The 17,937-nt window shown below is 55.0% G+C and overlaps 2 protein-coding genes across 4 annotated transcripts in view; both read left to right on the top strand.

Moving 5' to 3' along the window:
- The first annotated feature begins 1,018 nt into the window (after positions 1-1,018).
- Positions 1,019-11,957, top strand: LOC141967273 (caspase recruitment domain-containing protein 8-like). Of its 3 annotated transcripts, none has more exons than XM_074920895.1 (11): positions 1,019-1,296; positions 1,840-1,872; positions 2,158-2,222; positions 2,630-2,692; positions 3,589-3,650; positions 3,734-3,954; positions 5,242-5,501; positions 6,108-6,233; positions 8,275-8,419; positions 9,478-9,519; positions 10,628-11,957. In XM_074920895.1, the coding sequence occupies exons 1-11, from the start codon at positions 1,020-1,022 to the stop codon at positions 10,891-10,893; spliced, it is 1,560 nt and encodes a 519-aa protein (XP_074776996.1). In that variant the 5' UTR covers position 1,019; the 3' UTR covers positions 10,894-11,957. The 3 variants fall into 3 exon arrangements, with proteins under 3 accessions (XP_074776996.1, XP_074776995.1, XP_074776997.1); XM_074920894.1 differs by having other exon boundaries at positions 5,242-5,488; positions 6,086-6,233; XM_074920896.1 differs by lacking the exon at positions 2,158-2,222 and having other exon boundaries at positions 5,242-5,380.
- A 533-nt stretch (positions 11,958-12,490) lies between these two features.
- The window catches only part of POLE (DNA polymerase epsilon, catalytic subunit), a 31,180-nt gene continuing 25,733 nt past the window's right edge, over positions 12,491-17,937 (top strand). The window contains exons 1-10 of the mRNA XM_074920893.1: positions 12,491-12,730; positions 12,888-12,968; positions 13,043-13,087; positions 13,238-13,330; positions 13,952-14,106; positions 15,542-15,683; positions 15,992-16,072; positions 16,353-16,460; positions 16,879-16,989; positions 17,271-17,356. Coding sequence (XP_074776994.1) covers positions 12,491-12,730; positions 12,888-12,968; positions 13,043-13,087; positions 13,238-13,330; positions 13,952-14,106; positions 15,542-15,683; positions 15,992-16,072; positions 16,353-16,460; positions 16,879-16,989; positions 17,271-17,356 — 1,142 coding nt within the window. The remainder of the gene's footprint in view (positions 12,731-12,887; positions 12,969-13,042; positions 13,088-13,237; positions 13,331-13,951; positions 14,107-15,541; positions 15,684-15,991; positions 16,073-16,352; positions 16,461-16,878; positions 16,990-17,270; positions 17,357-17,937) is intronic.

The raw sequence follows: 17,937 nt of genomic DNA on the forward strand, positions 1-17,937 counted from the left end.
CCTGTAAACACCACAAAGCTGCCGGGCAGTTCATGACCCCATCATCGCTGTCTCTTGGAGTGCAGCCTTGGCTCCGGGCACTGACTCCATCACCCTGACCCCACTCCCACACTGGGCACTGCCTGAGCCACAGGGTTGATCACTGAAATGTGCCTGTTCCCGCTCTGCCAGGGCAAAGGGAGCCCTGAATGCCGCTGGCAGGTCCTGCCCTCCTGCCTGGCTCCTGGGCTGCCCTGGGCACCCCTGGGTGCATGGCAGGGTGCTCAGCCGTGCTGGGGCTGCTGGGGGGGGCAGTGGGTGCTGTGGGGCAGCGCCAAGGGGACAGCAGTGCCTCACTGGGGGGCTGACAGGGCCGTGCCAGCAGTGCCAGGCAGCTGCCCACCATGCTGCCCACCCTCGGCTCCCTCCAGCTCTGCAGGGGTCAGGGACATGATAACCCTCAGCCCTGCACCTCCCACCACCCTCAAATTGCACCCCCCCACCCCTCTGCCACTGCAGCAGGGACTGGGACGGGCTGGTCCCCCATGCAGCCTGGGCAGGCAGAGCTGGCAGGAAAGGGAGGGCAGGGATGGGCTGGGGAGAGGCTGAAGGACAGGCCCTGGGGTGACGTGTAACCAAAGGGGGGACACTGCCACCTCCAGACCCGCTTTCCTGCTGGATCCAAGGCTCTGCTGCACCATTCCCTTGGGAAAACGCTCTGCCCTTGCCTGCACAGCCCTGCCCTGCCTTCCCCTGCCTTCCCCAGGAAAGAAAATCCCAGAGGAGGAGCCGGGTTGGGGAGAGGGGGAAAGGTAAGGCACCAAGTGAGAGAGGCTGTGCGAATGGAGACAGGCTGATGCAGGCAGGGCAAAAAGCCCAGTGCAGGCAGGGGAGAGGAAAGCCGGGAGCAGGCAGGGACTGTGGGCGGGAGGAGGAGCACTCCTCCGAGGCCTCAAAGCGCTCCGACGGCCCTGACATCACCCGGCACTTTCGCTTTCTGGGGAAGTGACGGAGCGGAGCGGAAGGGCCGACCCTCGGAGATGGATGAGAGAGGCGCCATGGCAGAGCAGGAGCGCGGGGCCGACAGCCCCAGTGAGTTCAACGTCTTTATTAAGACTTTGTCTGGCAAAACTTTTGGCATCCCAGTGTCTCTGGATACCAGCGTCCGGGAGCTCAAGGACAAGCTGAACGCACAGGACCCCTCCCTGCTCCCCGAAGCGGGAAGGCTGATCTACGCCAGCACGCAGTTGGAGGACGACCAAACCCTGCGGTACTATAGAGTCAAACCCGAGTCCTCTTTGTATCACCTACGAAGGTGTAAGTAGAGGGTGGCCTGGGGGAGGAGGGTGAGGGTCCATTTGAAGGTGGGAGAGGGAGAATGTGCAGATCGGGGTGTCTCCTGAGGAGGGACCCCGGCCCAGTGCGCAGGCAGGAGCCCCCACAGGCAGGAGGGAAGGGGCAGGGCGGCTGCAGCCGTGTGTGCACCGGGGAGCGGCCAGAGCACTGGAAGGTGGGAGGGGTGCGAGGGCCCAGGGATGCACCTCTGCGGGAAGAAGGCAGGAGGGAGAGGAAGGACTCTGCTCCTGGAAGCTGAGCAGGAAATCTGCCCTCTGTATGGCAGTGGGGAGCGATGGAGAAGCGGAGCCGTGGACCGTGTTCTCAGCCCCACGGTGCACTGCCCTCCTGGGACGGGCAGCTGGGTGGGACTCCCGGTAGCTTGGTCCAAGTGGGCCCAAAGGAGCAGGAAGAGGTTTCATAGCAAAGGCGTGAAGAAGAGGGAGAGGTTGGTCAGAGGGTGGGATACTCCTCTGGACACGACCTGCCTCCTGACCTCTCCTCTGCTCTGTGTTGCTGTTGCAGTGCGAGGTGGTGGCGCAGGTCTCGAGGTTCCAGGTAAGGTCACGTCCTGGTCCTCACTGACAACCTGGTGCTGTGGGGCTGGTGGAGCTGCACGGTGGCGAGTGCAGGACCGCAACTCACTGCATGGTGGTGAGCATGTCCCTGCCACGGCCATGGAGGAGGATGTGGAAGTTGTGGTAGATGTGGGAGCATGCGGTGGTACATGAGGGGACTAGTGTGGTTGGTGGGATCAGGAAGGTTGGGTGAAGGCTGCTTCAGGATGGTTTCTTCTCCCAAACATGGGTCAAAAATGACAATGTCTTCCTGTTCTGGTCACAGAGTTCTTCTCACAGGGAGCAGTCTATCAGGGATCTATGACAGAAGAGGCCTTAGAGAGTGCAGAGGTGAGGTGTGGCAGGACACGATGCCTGGGGCTGGGGTGCCTGAGTGAGGAGCACCATGGGGCTGGGGAGGAAGGCAGAGCTGCAGCGCGTGGGCTCACAGCCAGCCCTGAGGATGGGCAGTCCGGCACTGCCCATCGCCACCACAGCAGCGTGCAGGGCGGCAGGAGCTGGTGGGCGCTGCCCTCAGCCCCCGGAGAGGGACCTCACGCTTCCGGCAGGCCAGGCGGGCACAGCTCCCGCCCCAGCCTGTTCCCCCCCTGCGGGAGCGGGGCGCAGGGCCAGCACTACACCTGATGCTGGGGATGTTGCTTATGCTCTCAGACCTCTCCTCCTGCCTCCAGCAGGCAAGCACAGCTGGAGAGGGGAACCATAGCTTGTGAGTGTTTTCCCTATGTTCCCCTCTGCAGGAGAGATATCACAAGGTGAAGTTGGGCTCATTGCCGTGGAAGAAATGTGGCTGCACGAGGGAGGTAAGGGCTTTGCCAGTCCTGGCAGGGCACTGTCACACCCAAAGGAAATGGCACAGAAGGGAGCCTGGGACTGACCCTGGCTGTCACCTGGGAGGGTGGGTGTGCCTTCAGAACTTGTTACTCACAGCAATTCTTCATCCTTCAAAAGAGTCTGGTCTCTTGCTACACAAGCTCGGCATGTGCTGCCCCAGTTCTCAAGTTTTTGGGAAGGCAAATTCCATTTGCTCGCATCCCAAATTTATTCTCGCTGTTAAACATTTCATCTGCCTGTGGCCACTGTCCTCTCTGCTGATACCCCATAGCAGAGAGGGAGCAGCCCGGGCTTTACTCACAAGAAAGTCAGCAGCCAACATTTTCTCTCTCAGGGAACAGAAACTTTCCTGTCTGGAACTCCCATTTGCAAAATACATTCTAAAAACCGGTGGGTGAAACACATAGTTTGGAGCTCTGGGAGCTGCTCTGTGTTCACCCATCACTTTCCGAGTGATGCGTGGGGGGTGCATGGACTCACTGATGCCTTCCCCACCCCCGTAGCATCTACCCAAGTGGGGCTCAGTGTTCAGTCCTTCTGGCTGTGCCTCCACACAGGCTTTCTCTTGGGCACCACTACAGGGATCCACGTTCAAGGGGCCAAGAGCCTCAGACATGGCCAGTGCTTGTTTCAGATCCCAGGGCAGAGGAGTTGACAGTCAGTGATTTTTCTGTCCTCTTCAATGATGAGAGTGATGCCTTTCTGGGCACCAGGCAGCAGCTGCTGATCCCCCCCCCACCGCTGTGGGAATCTGAGCTCCCATGCCAAGCTGCATTGTGCTTCACTGTAAATCCCAACATGCCTCGCACAGCACCCGGCGTGTAACACTCCATTCAGTCCAAAACGGCCCACACATGTGTTGCAGGTTCTTCCAGAAGTGATGCCAGAGATAACCCTAGATGCTTTGGAGGTCTGCACCGTGTACCGGTAAGAGCTGTTGGGTGAAGCGGGAGCACGTTCCAGAAGCCTTGTCCCAGGTGACATGAGCTTGTTGTCCCTCCCACCTGCAGGGCTCAGCTCTGGGGTCCAGGCGTCTTCCAGTGCTGCATCACAGGCCTCGGCTTCGAGGTGAATTCAGCAGCGACCATCACCTACGGATACGCCACCTGGAACAGTCACCTGAGCGAGGCTGGCCAGGAAATGTGGGTGCCCGCTGGACCCCTCTTCCACATCGAGGCGCAGCCCGGGGTCGTGGAGGCAGTGCACCTCCCTCACTTCATCTGCCTGGCAGGTACGGCAGCTGCAGGGACCTCGATCCCCTGAGCCACCACCCCTCAGCTTGTCCACCCCTGGGGACGTCTCTGGCTCCTCTCTGGGCAGGGCCAAATTCTCCCTTCCTTCTGAGGTACCCTGTACTCCCTCGTATTCTTCTGCTTTGCTTTGGCGTCCTTCGTGCTTCTCTCACTTTCTATCAAGCCTTTGCAGTGGTCCCTTCCCCAGCTCCCACTCCATACCACCAGCCCCTCCTCCCCCACCCTCTTGTCCCAGCTCCCAGCACGACCCCGGGGCACTACCCCAGCCCAGCTGCCGATCAGCCCCCGGGATCCCCTGGAGGGTTTCTCAGCTCTTTGCTGACAATGGCCATCTCTGCTCCGCTCCACCAGGACAGGAGCCAGACAGCTGCGCCCACTCACAGGCTGGGCCACCCCGGGGTGGGGTGCAATAGGTCAGAGCTGGCGTGGGTAGCAGAATAAGGGCAACAAAAGTGTTAATTTTCATGTAAGCAACTTGAGGAGCCGCAAGGCTTGGACTTGGCTCTTTCCACCCTGTTAATGGGCAGAGGAGCATCAGCACCCGCAGCTGGGCTGCAGAGCGTGCAGAGGAGTCCCTGTCCCCGTGCTGGGGGGCCCTGACACAGGCCCTGGGTGTGCTGGCCAAGGGACCCTTCCCGGCAAATTCGTTCCTCTTCCAAAACAGAGCACACTGCAAAAGTTGTTTCTTGTTGTGTGCCTTCATCTCCTGCCCAGGGCTTGGCAAGCACAGCCACGTCAGGCAAAAAGTGGCTCTACACAGTCTTCACTGACATAGCCGTGCTGAGCAAAATGATGTAATTGTATTAATCTGTCAGGTTAATAGCAAAGTGTGCTCCAGAGATAATCCGGGCGACTGGCATCAGCAGAGCTCTGTGACCCAGCCATCCCTAGGGATGTCACCTCGCATGTTCCGGCTGCTCTGGTGATCACCATGCAGTGACCGTCTGCCTCCCCAGGACGTGGTGGTGTGGCACTTGGATGCAGGATGCAGGGGGCTGCACGGGTACAGTCTGACAGTTTTCATGGTCCCAAGCTGCCACCTTCGGATTTACAGTTTTCTGAGCCTGCAAGAAGACTGCCAAAGACCTGCAACTCCCTTCTGAGCCCCAAAAGCCCAGGGCACACATGGCACCGAAAGCAGAGCATGCCATCATGTGTGGGCACACATCTCCTTTCTGCTGCTAACGCCTTAAAGAGAAGGAGACAGCCTGAGAGTGGGCCAGGATGACTAAACAGAACCTTGTTGCCTTTGCTGTCTCTTGCAGGAGATGTGGATACCAGCCTGTGCTCCATTGCCCACTTCAAATCTGGGCAGATGGCCCTGGAGAAGCCAGCCAGAGTGATTTCTTTCTCTGCTGTCCTGGAGAAGCCGAACTTCTCACTGCTTGGTGTGCTTTGGAGGAAGTTACGTTCGACCTTAAATTCAATCCCTGTTCACTCCCTGGTGCTGATCTTCCATCAGCTCAGAGCTGCAGATACAACACTTCACCTCTACCTGATCCCAGATGACAAGTGTGTGAAGCGGGTATGACAGAGGGAGCTAGGCGGGGTTAAAAAAGGATGCCATTGGGGTGGCTGCAGTAGCAGGGACTGGATTTGATAAGCAGAGACGCCTCCCAGTTTTTCTGCCACCAGCCTCTAATTCAGACAGAGCCCTGTGCCCCCACCTCCCACCACAGGACAGCATCCTTGTGCCTGCCTCCGTGCCTCTCCTCTTTCACAGGCGCCTCCAGGAATCACACTCCACGGTTTTGGCTGGCACACCATGTCCTAGCATGAGTGAAGCCGTGGCACAGGGTGCTGTGCAGCACGGAGCAGATGTAGGGCTTGCTGGCCGCTGCCAGGCACAGCAATAGGTGGCTGCATACCAGCTCTTCTGTTGTGTGCCAGCCCTTACCCTCTCTCACAGAGCGACGGTGCATTGCCCTGCCCGAGGTCCTGCCTGCACATGGCAGGTTCCTGCTTGCACCGAGCGAGCGGGGGCTGCCTGGCCCCTGAAGCACAGCACTCCTGTAATACACACTCAGCGGTCTGTTCTCCTTGGGGCGGTCTCTTCTTGACCTCCTGAGGGCTACCTCCAGCTCACAGCTCTTTTCCCTTTCCTCTCAGAAGCGATGCTTATTGTTTGCAGGCCATTGAAGAGCAAGAAAACAGTTGGAATTCAAAGTTTATTCCCAAGCCTCCTCCATGTAACCAGCTCTTCTTTGGCTGCACATACCGAGTGGCCAGTACAAATTCTGTGGAGATAATGCCTGAAGTAAGTGGGATATTTTTTTTTTTTTCCCAGTGAAATAGAAAATACAAGAAGTCTCTGTCTTTAGCCATGTTCTGCTTCCAGAATCTGTCTTACTGGGTCTCAGAGCCAGGGGTGCAGGGAGCTGTACTGGTTACAAGTGAGCATGGAGCACACTCCAGAGCCCCAAAGGGGCTGCGTTTGTTTTTCCTTATGGCAGAAATCCTAATGTGGGCCTTGTTGGCCTTAGCACAGATGCATATCAAGAAGGAATTTCAGAGGTGTTGACTCAGTTGTGGTCCCAAGTCCTTCATCTCCTCTGCAGTGAGTTTCCTTCAGCTTAGGAGCAGGACTGGGGAGACACCTTCTCTCTGTGCTGTGATGTGCCATGGCTTCTTTCTCTATTGAAACTCGTCTGAGCATTTCTGATTTTGAGCACCACAGCCCATGGCAATCAGATTGCGGTGGCTGGGAAAATCTGGGAAGATTTGGCCATTGAGCCCTTGTGTTTACTTGTTTTGGACAGCAGTTGGTGACATCCTGAGAGCAGATGACAGTCCAATCACACGTTCAGGGCTGGTTATGAAAATCTCCTTTCATAGGTCTGCACTGCATCATGATTATGAAAAGGGGATCAGAGAAACTTAGGTTGGATTGGGACCTCAGGATGTCTCTGGTCCAACCTCTTGCTCAAAGCATGTGAGTTCTAAAGTCGGATCAAGGTGCTCAAGGATGTGTGCAGTCAGGGTCGAATATCTCCAAGGATGGACCTACCACAGCCTCTCTGCGTCTTTAGTCCAGTGGTGTAACACCCTCACTGTGATTTTTCCCCCTGTTCTCTAACTGGAGCTTCCCTTGCTGCAGCCGGTGACTGTTGCCTCTCATCACATTGCTGTGCACGTGCAGGAGGCTGCCTCTGTCTTCTCTGTAGTCCTCCTTCACATTCATGTAGTTAAAGTCAGTGATTAGTTCTCCTTGTGACTTTCTCTCCTCCATGTTGAACAAACCCAAGTCCCTTTGCCTCTGCTTGCCTATCGTGCACTACAGCCTGGAGCTGGCCTTGCTCCGGCATGTCCGTGTCTTTCTTGTACTGGGAAGCCCCAAACTGGATGCAGTGTCCAAATGTGGTCTCAGAAGTGCTGAACAGAGGTCAGGAATCCTTGACCTCACTGTGCTGGCCATGGTCTTGCTAAGACAGGCTGAGAAGCAGCCAGCCTTTGCTGCCAGGGCACACTGCTGACTCCTGTTCAACTTGCATGCCCACCAGGACTCCCGAGTCCTTCCCTGCAAAGATGTTTTCTGTGTCCACCCAGTGCCCGGCTCTTGTCTGGCGCGGGGCTGTTCCATCCCAGACACAGGGCTCTGCATTTGCCTTTGCTGACTTGCACGAGCTGCCTGCCAGCTAAGTTCTCCAGCCTTTCCAGGTTCCTCTGAAAGGCACCCTCCCCTCCAGCTTATTCATCACCCCCCTCAGCTACAGCTGAGCCGCTACCGAGCTGAGCTGAGCTGAGCGCAGCCCCAAACAGCCAGGGCCTTCAGCTGAATTGAGGGACAGGCTTCAACCCATGAATCACAAGGTAGGGTTTGGTTTTCCCTTTCCTGGAATGATTAGGTAGTAACTGGGCACTCTGCCTCGCAGAGCAGTTGTAAAGATGACAGAGTCAAGCTCTCAGCAGTGTCAGGTAAAATCCATAAGTTGTAACCTGGGAAGTTCAGGCCAAATGTGAGGAAAAAATTTCCCACTTGGTGGAGATGCAGCCATCAGAGAAGGTTAGAAGGTGGTGAATCTCTACTTTTTGAGATTTTCAGTACTCTGACTGAAGTAGATCTAGACTTGACATTGGTCCCTCTTTGAGAGGCAGGTCTGACATGACACTCCAGAGGTCCCTTCCAACCAAAATTTCTGATATTGGCAGCATAACAGAGCCCTGGTGTGTGCAACTTCCCTTGTCTTTTCCCTTCTGGTATGGCCAGGAAACACAGGCTGTTGTGAATTCCCTGTGAATGTGAATTCACAGCGGCTCCTCACCGTGAGAGAGACTCAACTTGCTTCCTACGTTTACAGGCACACTTTCCATTCTGCTACAAGAGTCCGAAGGAGCAGCAGCTCTTTCTCGAGATCTACATCAAGGACATGGCAGAGGAAGTTGGGCTCCTTATGACAGACACCCGTGATGACACCGTGGTCTGGAGGGCATCACTGAGACCAGGTAGGAACAGCAGGTCCATCTAGGGGCTCATTCGCCTCAGATAAAGCAGAGGTGCACCACCCAAGCAGACCTCACGCAGTCTGTGGCCACAGTAGTCCATGTGTCCTGCAAGGAAAGCAAACCCTGAGTATGCACCAATTGGCCACTGAAGAGTAGGAACCTGAAAGGACACCCCAATGTCAGTATACCTGAGCATGAGATTTAATGTGGAGTTTCAGATGCTGGGGTTTAAGAGATCATGACAGCACTGTTGGTGTCTCTCTCAAAACTCGACACGTTCCAGGCAACGCTACTCTTCCAGATTTGCTGGGTGCGACACCAGTGTGCAACCACACCTGGAGCAGACAGGATGGGGGCAAGGCCAGATGCACCAGAGCCTGCCTTCACCACAAGTTTCTGCTCACAGTGGCATCACAAATGTTGCTTGCAGCAAGCCTGCTGATGGTGAGAGGACTGCTCTCGCGTGGCATCCGGAGACCACTGCTTACAACTATTCTGCTTTAGGGCTGACCGCCCTGACTTGGGTCCCATGCAGAATTTGGGTCAGGACAGCAGATGATGGAGGCAGAAGGAGCAGGGTTAGCACTGGTGGGTGCCAAAACTTGTGTTTGTGTGTCCTCTGGGGGGACAGGGGCACACCCAGCTCCAGGGCGGCATGTTCCTGATCACGCCTCTTCCCAGCTGCTGCCGGCTCAGCTCAGCAGCCACTGCACGGGCCATTAACTTCATGTAGCAACCCCCACGCGTGGCTTCCACTGTGGGAAAGCTTGGCAGAGGAGCTGCGGGCAGCAGCATCTCGCAGGCGCAGGCTATGGTGCTGCTCAGTGTGCTTTGAGACCCCTTGTGCGTTGGTGTAATCCAGCACCCTCTAAAAGTAACACCTACAGCCACACAGAGCCCAAGGCCTTTTACTGAGTTGTCCACAGATGGGGGGAACAGCAGGAGGAAGGGCTGACGGCTTCGTGGAGGATTAGGCACCTCGGGAAGGTGTCCTGGGAGGTTAGGCACCATCATGTCAGTGATGGCATATTCAGTGATCTCCCTCCTTTCTCTTTCAGGTGATATTGCTGTTCCAGCCTCTGCCTCCAAGGCCTTGTCAGGTCAGTACAGTGTTTCAGAGCTGCATTTCTAGAGTTTTATTCTGTTTCTCCAGGGCTGCAGTACTTGAGCATTACCTCTTGCATCTCATTTACCTAATGAAATGCCAGATCCAAGAGGACACCCAGTCAGCTAAGCCACAGGTTGAGGCAGAGAAGCCTGGCTCAGCTAGAGACAAATTTGGACATTTCAGTGTTACTCTTTTTCCTTGCCATGCACATGGAGTCACCACACTGACCTCCAACCTGCCTGGGAGCACTGGGAGAGTATGGTGGCAGACAAGAGCAAGGACAGGACAAGGGGCAATGGATTTAAATTGAAAGAGAGTAGGTTTAGATTGGACGTAAGGAAGAAATATTTTACACGGAGGGTGGTGAGACACTGGCACAGGCTGCCCAGAGAAGTTGTGGATGCCCCATCACTGCAAGGGTTCAGGGTCAGGCTGGGTGGGACTTTGAGCAACCTGATCTGGTGAAAGATGACCCTGCCCATGCCAGGGGTTGGACTAGGTGGTCTTCAAAGGTCTCTTGCAACGCAAACCACCCTGTGATTCTACAGGGAGATGCCCATCTGGGTGCCCACTTCAGCCCACTTCAGTAGGAGGACTGGGTGGAGGCTCGGGAGGAGACGCCGGGCAGCGCTGCTCACTGCACTGCCCCGCGGCTTGCTCAGCACCCCGCTGGCAACGGCTGCCTTTCCAGGTTCTGTTTATTTACAAGTGGCTTGCAATCCTGTGAGATTTCAGAGCTTTGAGCAACCTGTGCTCTGAGTTTGGAGCTCCTCACATTGCGGGGCAGGGGGCAGGATGGGAACCTCACACCCAGACACTGCAGGAGTCCCAGGGAGGGGCGGTTGCCGGCGGCTGATGGGGGCTGCCACCGACCTCACCTCCTCCAGCTCGGACTTCATGTTCCTGCCCCCTTCCTTGCTCTGTCCCCAGTGCTCCCACCGCTGGTGCAGCAGGTGCCCATCCTTTTTGGTGGAGGGATGGAGACACGTGGCTGTGGGACAGGGCGCACAGCCATGGTGTCTGTTGGCTTAGGCTGCCACGTACCGCAGCGTGGCACTCAGCTGCATGCAGCCCAGTAACATCAGCTTGGTGTATCCTAGGTGCAGCCTTCATGAAGAAGCACAAGACCAAGCTTTGCTCCAGGATGATGCAGCTCTCCACCATTCTGCTACACTTACGGGATGCAAATGTCATCAACAGCGATGAAGAAGAGGAGGTGTATAGTCAAGGTATGAGGCAAAGGAAGAACCAATTTTTGCTGGAGCTGGTTGAGAAGAAAGGACTGGAGGCCCAGGAACAGCTGTATCAGGTCCTCCTGAGGAAAGACCCATGCCTCATCTCAGACCTGGAGAAGTGCACCAGCTAGGCCTGGAAGCAGACTGCTTGTGCTCCGATCGCTCATCTTATGGGAGCAACAGAAGGGCAGTCAGGTTTAGCAGCACATGAATCCTGACCTTTCAATGCCAAATCCATGGTGCTGAGCAGCAATGAGCCTTCTGAACCAGCCCCATCTCAGGCCTGCCTTGCCTGGCTGACTCGGTTGCCAGCAGGGGAGGACCAGCGTCACGCCAGTCGCTGGTGCACAGCTGCTGGAACAAGAGACCCCGGTTCCCAATGCAGTGCCAATACCTTGGACCTGTCTGCCTCCCTGAGACAGGGCCTCTGCCTCTCCAGCAGCTCCAGGCACCTTCTAGCTGAGGAGTTTCCATCACAACAGTACCTGCAGCTCAGCCTCCCCATCCTCAGTGTCGATGGGCACCTCTTGCGGCTGGAAGAGGGGAGCTGCTTTACCACGCAGAGGGGTCTGCAAAGGCTCATGCACAAGCCACAGCAAGCCATAGATGTTGAAGTGAAGCCATATCAACATCAACCCTTGCGCTCATTTCCCTCCAACCTAGTTTACCCAAATGACCAAAATTCACCAAAGGAGCAAACAAGTCTCCTGACCCCAGCAGCAGCCAGGTGAAGAACCCCCTCCCAAAGAAGCCACAAAAAATAGCAAAGATCAGACATACGGGTTCATGCACCTTCAGGGAAAGTCTGACCCAATAGCAGCCACTTTACATTCCTAAGAACGCCAACAGATTTTTTTTGTAAATCACATTCTTCACATCAGTTCCTTTCTTGGATCATGTGGATGCTTTCACTGGTGGCATCCTCCTGCTGTTCAATGAGCCCGTCAGGGCAGGAGCAGTCTGCTTTGGTGTCCAGTATCGAAGAAGAGATTTTTTTGGTCCAGCCTGGGTGAAATGCAGGCTTGCCTAAGTGAAGGCAGTAACTTTTGGAAGCTCAAAGGAGCTTCCAGGGAGTGTTGAGTGAAATGATCCCCATCACACATTGTGCCCTGTGCCTGGTCACCAGTCTGTCCTATCTTTTGATATTTTCTTCATTATCTTTATACATCTAATTCTAATATATATCTATATTATCTTTATGTATCTGTATATATTCTATATTACCCTCGGGTGTGCGTGTGAACCCCGAGCGCGTCCGTGCTGCACTAGCGACCTGCCGTCGCTGCCACCCCAGGGGAAGAGTGCTCGGGGCTGGGGCGCGATGCGGGTCCTGTGCGTGGGGGCTGATGGCGGCAGCACCTTGCCCGTGGCCGCCTGCGTGTCCCCGCGGCACGCGCCCAGCCCCGCTGCTGCCTGAGTCCAAAAAGGAGCAAGCGGCAGGCGCATCCCCCAGCCCGGAGAGGGGCCGTCCCGGCGGGGGCGGCCAGCCGGCTGCACCGGGCTGCTCCCCGCCTCCCGGCCCTGGCAGACACCGGGAGCCTCAGCCGGGCCAGGGGCGCTGCCCGCCGCCCGCCGCTGGTGGGAGGCGCCTGCGGGCGCGGCGAGGCCGCTCTCTGATTGGTGCTCCCGCCGCGGGGGCGGGGCAGGCTCGCGCAGGTTTCGTTCTCGCGGGAACTGGTCGCGGCGCGGGAAGTTTCTCCCGTGGCGCCGTGCTGGGCCGCGCCGGGGATGCGGCTGCGGGGCGGCGGCGGAGCCCCCGAGGGAGAGCCGTGGCGGCGGTGGGCGGGGGGGCCTCGGGAGCCGGCGGGGGCTGAGGGCGCGGCCTCTGGCAGGGACGATGGCCCCGCGCTCTCCGCTCTCAAGCGCCTGGAGCGATCGCAGCGCACGGACCGGCTGGACGCTCTGTTCGGTTTCGAGCGGCCAGCGGAGCCCGGCGAGCGGACGGGCTGGCTCATCAACATGCACCCGGTACGGGGCGGGGGGGGCGGGCGGCCAACCCGCGGGGCCCGGGGGGGGTGGTTGTCCCATGGGGAGGCCCCCGGTAGGGCCCGCGGCGGGGTCCCATGGAGGGGTCCTGGGAGGCCTCACAGAGGCACCCCGCTGAGGCCATGGTGCCCGTGGGCAGACGGAGGTGCTGGACGAGGACCGGCGGTCGGTGAGCGCTGTGGACTACTACTTCATCCAGGAGGACGGGAGCCGCTTCAAGGTGGGTCCTGAGCCGGGCGGGGCGCAGAGTCCCTCGGGGGGACCTGCTGCCGTTACCCCTCTGCTCTCTCCTAGGTGGCCCTGCCCTACAAGCCCTACTTCTACATTGCCACCCAGAAGGTGAGGAGGGGACCCGGGGAGTGCCAAGATCCCCAGGGAAGGGGACAGCAGGTCCCTGGGGAGCTCGAGATGTCCTGGGCAATCCTGCTTTGGGATGGTCTTCTCCTGAGGGATGGAGCCACGATGCTCAGCCCTGGGGTCTTTCGGCAGGGCTGCGAGCGAGAAGTGTCCTCCTTCCTCTCCAAGAAGTTCCAAGGGAAGATTGCGAAGCTGGAAACTGTCCCCAAAGAAGACCTGGACCTGGTCTGTATTCCTCTGCCCTCTTGTGCTCTTGAGTAGAGATTTTTTTTTCTGGACCTTGCACAGCTCTGGTGAGGTAGGATGGGACTGAGTTGTGAAGGGAAGTGACTTGACTGCAGACTCGTAGTGCTGTTTGTGGTGCCTATCAGAAATGGGTTAGTTATGGCTAGCTGGTTATCAGTAGTGATTACATTCCTATCCTTGAGCACATCAGCTGTTTCAGTGTGTTCAAGATGTTTATTGCAGGAAATTTTATTATTTATTAATAATAATTATTAATTGCAGGAAATAAAGAATAATTGGAGGAGGAGAGGGTGCTGTGGGAGGGGGATGCTGCTTATGCTTGACCTGCTCTTCCTCTTCTCCCCTTGGTGAATCCTGCTTGTGGTCCTGGCCATGCGGGCAGCAGGGCTGGCTGGGCCCTTGCTGTGCAGCTCTTGTGCTCTTCTCTGATGTGCCCACCAGAGTCTTTTCTTGGTGCTTGATTCTTCCATCCATTGGCACCTCTTTTTTGGCCGTTTTTTCCACCTGCGTCAGCCTACTCAGCCATCTCCACTCTCTCTTGTGGTGGCCATCCCTCGGTCCTCATCCCCACTGAGCTGGTGTTGTCTTGCTGCTTTGCAGCCAAACCACTTGGTGGGCCTGAAGAGAAACTACATCAAGCTGTCCTTCAACACGGTGGATGATTTGGTGAAGGTGCGGAAGGAGATCTCTCCTGCTGTGAGGAAAAACAGAGAGCGAGACCAGGCGAGCGATGTCTACACGGCCATGCTGTCCAGGTGGGAGCTCACTTTAGGGTGGTCCTGCGTATTAATTAAGCTCCCTTGATTATTTCTTAGCTGTCCTCAGAGAGGTGTTGTCCTGCCTGTGGTCTGACCCCAAATATGCCTCTTTGCCACCCATCTCTGAGGTGGTTTTTCCAGCTCAGTGCTGCACATCAAGAGGCCCCAGAGCCTCTGGGATGTAATGTGCTGTGGTGGTACCTCTGCCTGCTGGTGAAATAGATTTTTATTTTTTTGTTTGGTTGATTTTTTAATTATTTTTTTTTCCCCTGAGTAAGGGTACTGAGAGGCACTGGGCAACCTTATTTCTGCCTGAGACTAAAGGGGGAAAAACCCCAACAGACAATTTTTTTATCTGAATAAGAATCCAGGCACTTGTTTACAAGATTGGAAACATGGTTGCAGACAGAAAAGAAATAACCAGAATATACACATGAAAAATCTGCCCCTCGGTTTCTTGGCCCTGAAGTCTGATTTCAGTTAAAACTTGAGGAAGAAGAATCAAGTGAGATGAGTGTTCCCTACTCACCCAGAAAGCATACTGTGTTAAAGGATTTCACCAGACTGTGGGTACCTCTAAGCTGCTTTATGAACAACTCAGAGCTGGGCCATCACCTCAGGGAGTGATGGTGCTAGCAAAAAGTGCCCTCTATATATATGGTAAAACATACAATACAAAGAATCTTTGGTGATTTTCCAGGAACTTTAAGCTCTCAGTTCATCATCAGTTTCAGAAGTCCATGTATTCCATAGTTTCAGCTAGTTCTTATCGTGCTGTTCTAATTCCTCTTCAGACACCACTGCTCACTGATGCAGTCTTCGGTCATCGTGGTTACTTATCTTCTGAACAATCTTCATCATAATTCACTTTTAGACTTCTGAGAAAAGACTCAAAATGTTCTATTTAACATATACTTAATCTATGTCTAGCTTTTCTAAGTTGCTTAAACTGTCAAGATTGTTCCTAGAGCACCTGTGCTCTATTGCAAACAATATCTATTTATTAATTATTCCTGCTATTAATAACATCCTAAGAGAAAACACTTTTCTAAAGTGTTTTCCTTTTACATACTGTCCCTGTTCAAAGTGTTTCCCGGGTTGCCTCATTATGCTTAGACTCGCTACCATACTTATAAATCCAGTGCTGTGAGAACTGTTCATTATACAGGCACATGTGGGTTTTATCTGTGAGCAGACACAGCTCACGAACATGGGAAAAGGTGAATTTCGATGGGAGCGATGTACTGTCTGTCCCAGGGACACCCCTGCAAGCAGAGGGTGATGGGATGGCAGGGAGGCGATTGCCATTCTCCCCTCTGCTGTCAGTGGCTGCCGCTGTCGGGTGTCACCGGTGCCACGTGCTGTCCCTCGTGGCTGAGCCTGCGGAGATGTGCCCTCAGGTAAGGCGGCTGCTTCTCTCCGCTCCTTGCAGCGCTCTGAGCGGAGGCAGCCTGAGCACGGATGAGGAAGGGGCCTCCAGAAAGGTTGCAAACCAGATGGACAACATTGTGGATATGCGGGAGTACGACGTGCCCTACCACATTCGCCTCTCCATTGACCTGAAGATCCACGTGGTGAGTAAGGAGTAGGGAGGCTGGAAGAGCTTCCCTTTCCTGCTGCTGGACTCCTGAATTGCGGGCAGGATGGAAACGTCTGCTCCCCAGCACCTTTGCGAAGGCATCAGTGATGATGAGTTCGTGTGTAAAGCTTAGTCCTGTACTGCTGGGCTGCCTGCTTAGCTAATGATACACAGAAAAGTTAAATGTTTGATGCACAGCCACAGTTTGAGCCTTTCTTCTGGACTGCACTTAAGTTGCACGGCTCGGTCCCCAGCAGCTGAAGCTGGCCCTGCTGTAAGGCACTGCCCTCCCTCTCTTGGCAGGCTCACTGGTACAATGTGCGATACCGGGGCAGCACCTACCCCCCCGAAATCACCCGCCGAGATGACCTCGTGGAGCGACCGGTGAGCCTTGGTCGGGCAGGTGTCAGTTTGTCCGGGTGCACGGCGGGAGTGTCTGCCCTGAGAAGCTGCTTTCTGATGGGCTGATGGTTTTGCACCGTGGCATGCAGGGGGGAGAGCTTTGTTTCTGGGCTTGGGCAGTGATTTTTGGGTTGATAAAGCAGTAAAATGATTACTGGGGAGGTCTGGCTCACTTGCTGGGCTAGCACTGGGCTTAAGGAGAATCATTCTTTAACTTCAAGTCAGCTGTAGAATATTTTCTAATTAATTTGGTCCTGCTCAGGATCCTGTCGTTCTCGCCTTTGACATTGAAACTACCAAACTCCCTTTGAAGTTTCCTGATGCAGAGACAGACCAGATCATGATGATCTCCTACATGATTGATGGGCAGGTAAGGGACAGCAGAGTGGTTTCCTTGTTCCAGCAGCAAAGTCAGGGAGCAGGCCAGCATTTTGCCTTCAGCCCAGCTCACTCCAAGCTTGCTTGGTGTGTGGCTGTGGGAAAGAAATTATAGTCTGAATGACACAGAAGATACTTAGCTTCATGGTACCCAGCTGAGGTTGCTGGTGCTCCTCTGAGGGAGCAGTTGTAACCCGGAGAGCACAGGGACAACTCTGCTGTCCCGTATTGTCTCCCTGTGGCCTCCTTAGCTGATGGCCAGCAGTGATTCAGCGGATGACTCCCCAAACAGTTGTTCCCCCTGGACAGAAGCTCTGGCTTTCAAGAGGAAAACATCACATCCTTTGGACAGCAATTTTGAGTTGCCTGCAAGCCAAGTCCTCCTAACTGCCTCCTTGTAACCTCCCTAGGGCTACCTGATCACAAACAGGGAGATCGTGTCTGAGGATATTGAAGACTTTGAGTTTACTCCCAAACCGGAGTATGAGGGTCCATTTTGTGTCTTTAATGAACCAGATGAAGTAAGTCAGTTCTGCCCAGCAGAACTTTTACCTGTCTGGGGCTCTTGTTGGCCAAAGAGAGCTAATTGCTTGGTAGGCTGCCTTGCTGGGGAACGTGGTGGGTCCGGCAGGGCTGGTCATACTTTCATTTCTTGGTAAGTAGGGGTAAGAGAGGTCATGTTTGGGCTGGATGCAGAGGAAAGGAGAGGGGTGGAGTTAACTGTATGATATCCACCACGTGTCCATGGAGGACGTAAGTCAGTTTATGTATGTATCTCTTCTACTCTTCTGTTTCACCCTAGGCTCATTTAATCCAGAGGTGGTTTGAACATGTCCAGGAGACCAAACCCACCATCATTGTCACGTACAATGGAGACTTCTTTGACTGGTGAGATCAGGAATGAAAGCTAAGCTGGAAAAGTGTCACCTGAGCTGTGGGGCAGGGTCAGGTACCAGACTCAGTGTCCTTCCATAGCTCACACAGTGATGAGGTGTGATCACAGTGGGTGATCCATGCCAACTGCCTGGTCAGTTTGAGCACCTCAGCAAATCCTGTGGTCGTTTGCTCGAAGTATGAGCTTCTGTAGTTTCCCATCTGCTTGGCTGAGCTGCTTTAAACCCTTGTCAATATGGCAGTGTTGGTGTATGGATGAGCCCAGTTTTGGGAGAGCAGGGAGAGGATCAAAAGAGACCTGGAGGATATCGGGGAGAGGGGTGCAGGCAAGCCTTCAGGAAGCAAGGGGGGAGGCACTATGTGCCTCCACCTCCTGGTGCAGGATAAAACCAAGCAGCTTTGCCTCTTGGGTCATGCTGAAATTCTGTCCTGCAGAAAGTTTTTCCCATAGCCAGGTATCACAGATAATTGCAGGAAAAATTATTTAGGTAGTTTGTTACAAAGCAGTTGTGAAAACATTGGAGATGAAGGAAAATGGCTGTTCTGTTCCTTCTCTTCATGTTGCCTCTTTCCCC

This window comes from Athene noctua, chromosome 17 (genome assembly GCF_965140245.1).
Source record: "Athene noctua chromosome 17, bAthNoc1.hap1.1, whole genome shotgun sequence".
Lineage (NCBI taxonomy): Eukaryota > Metazoa > Chordata > Aves > Strigiformes > Strigidae > Athene > Athene noctua.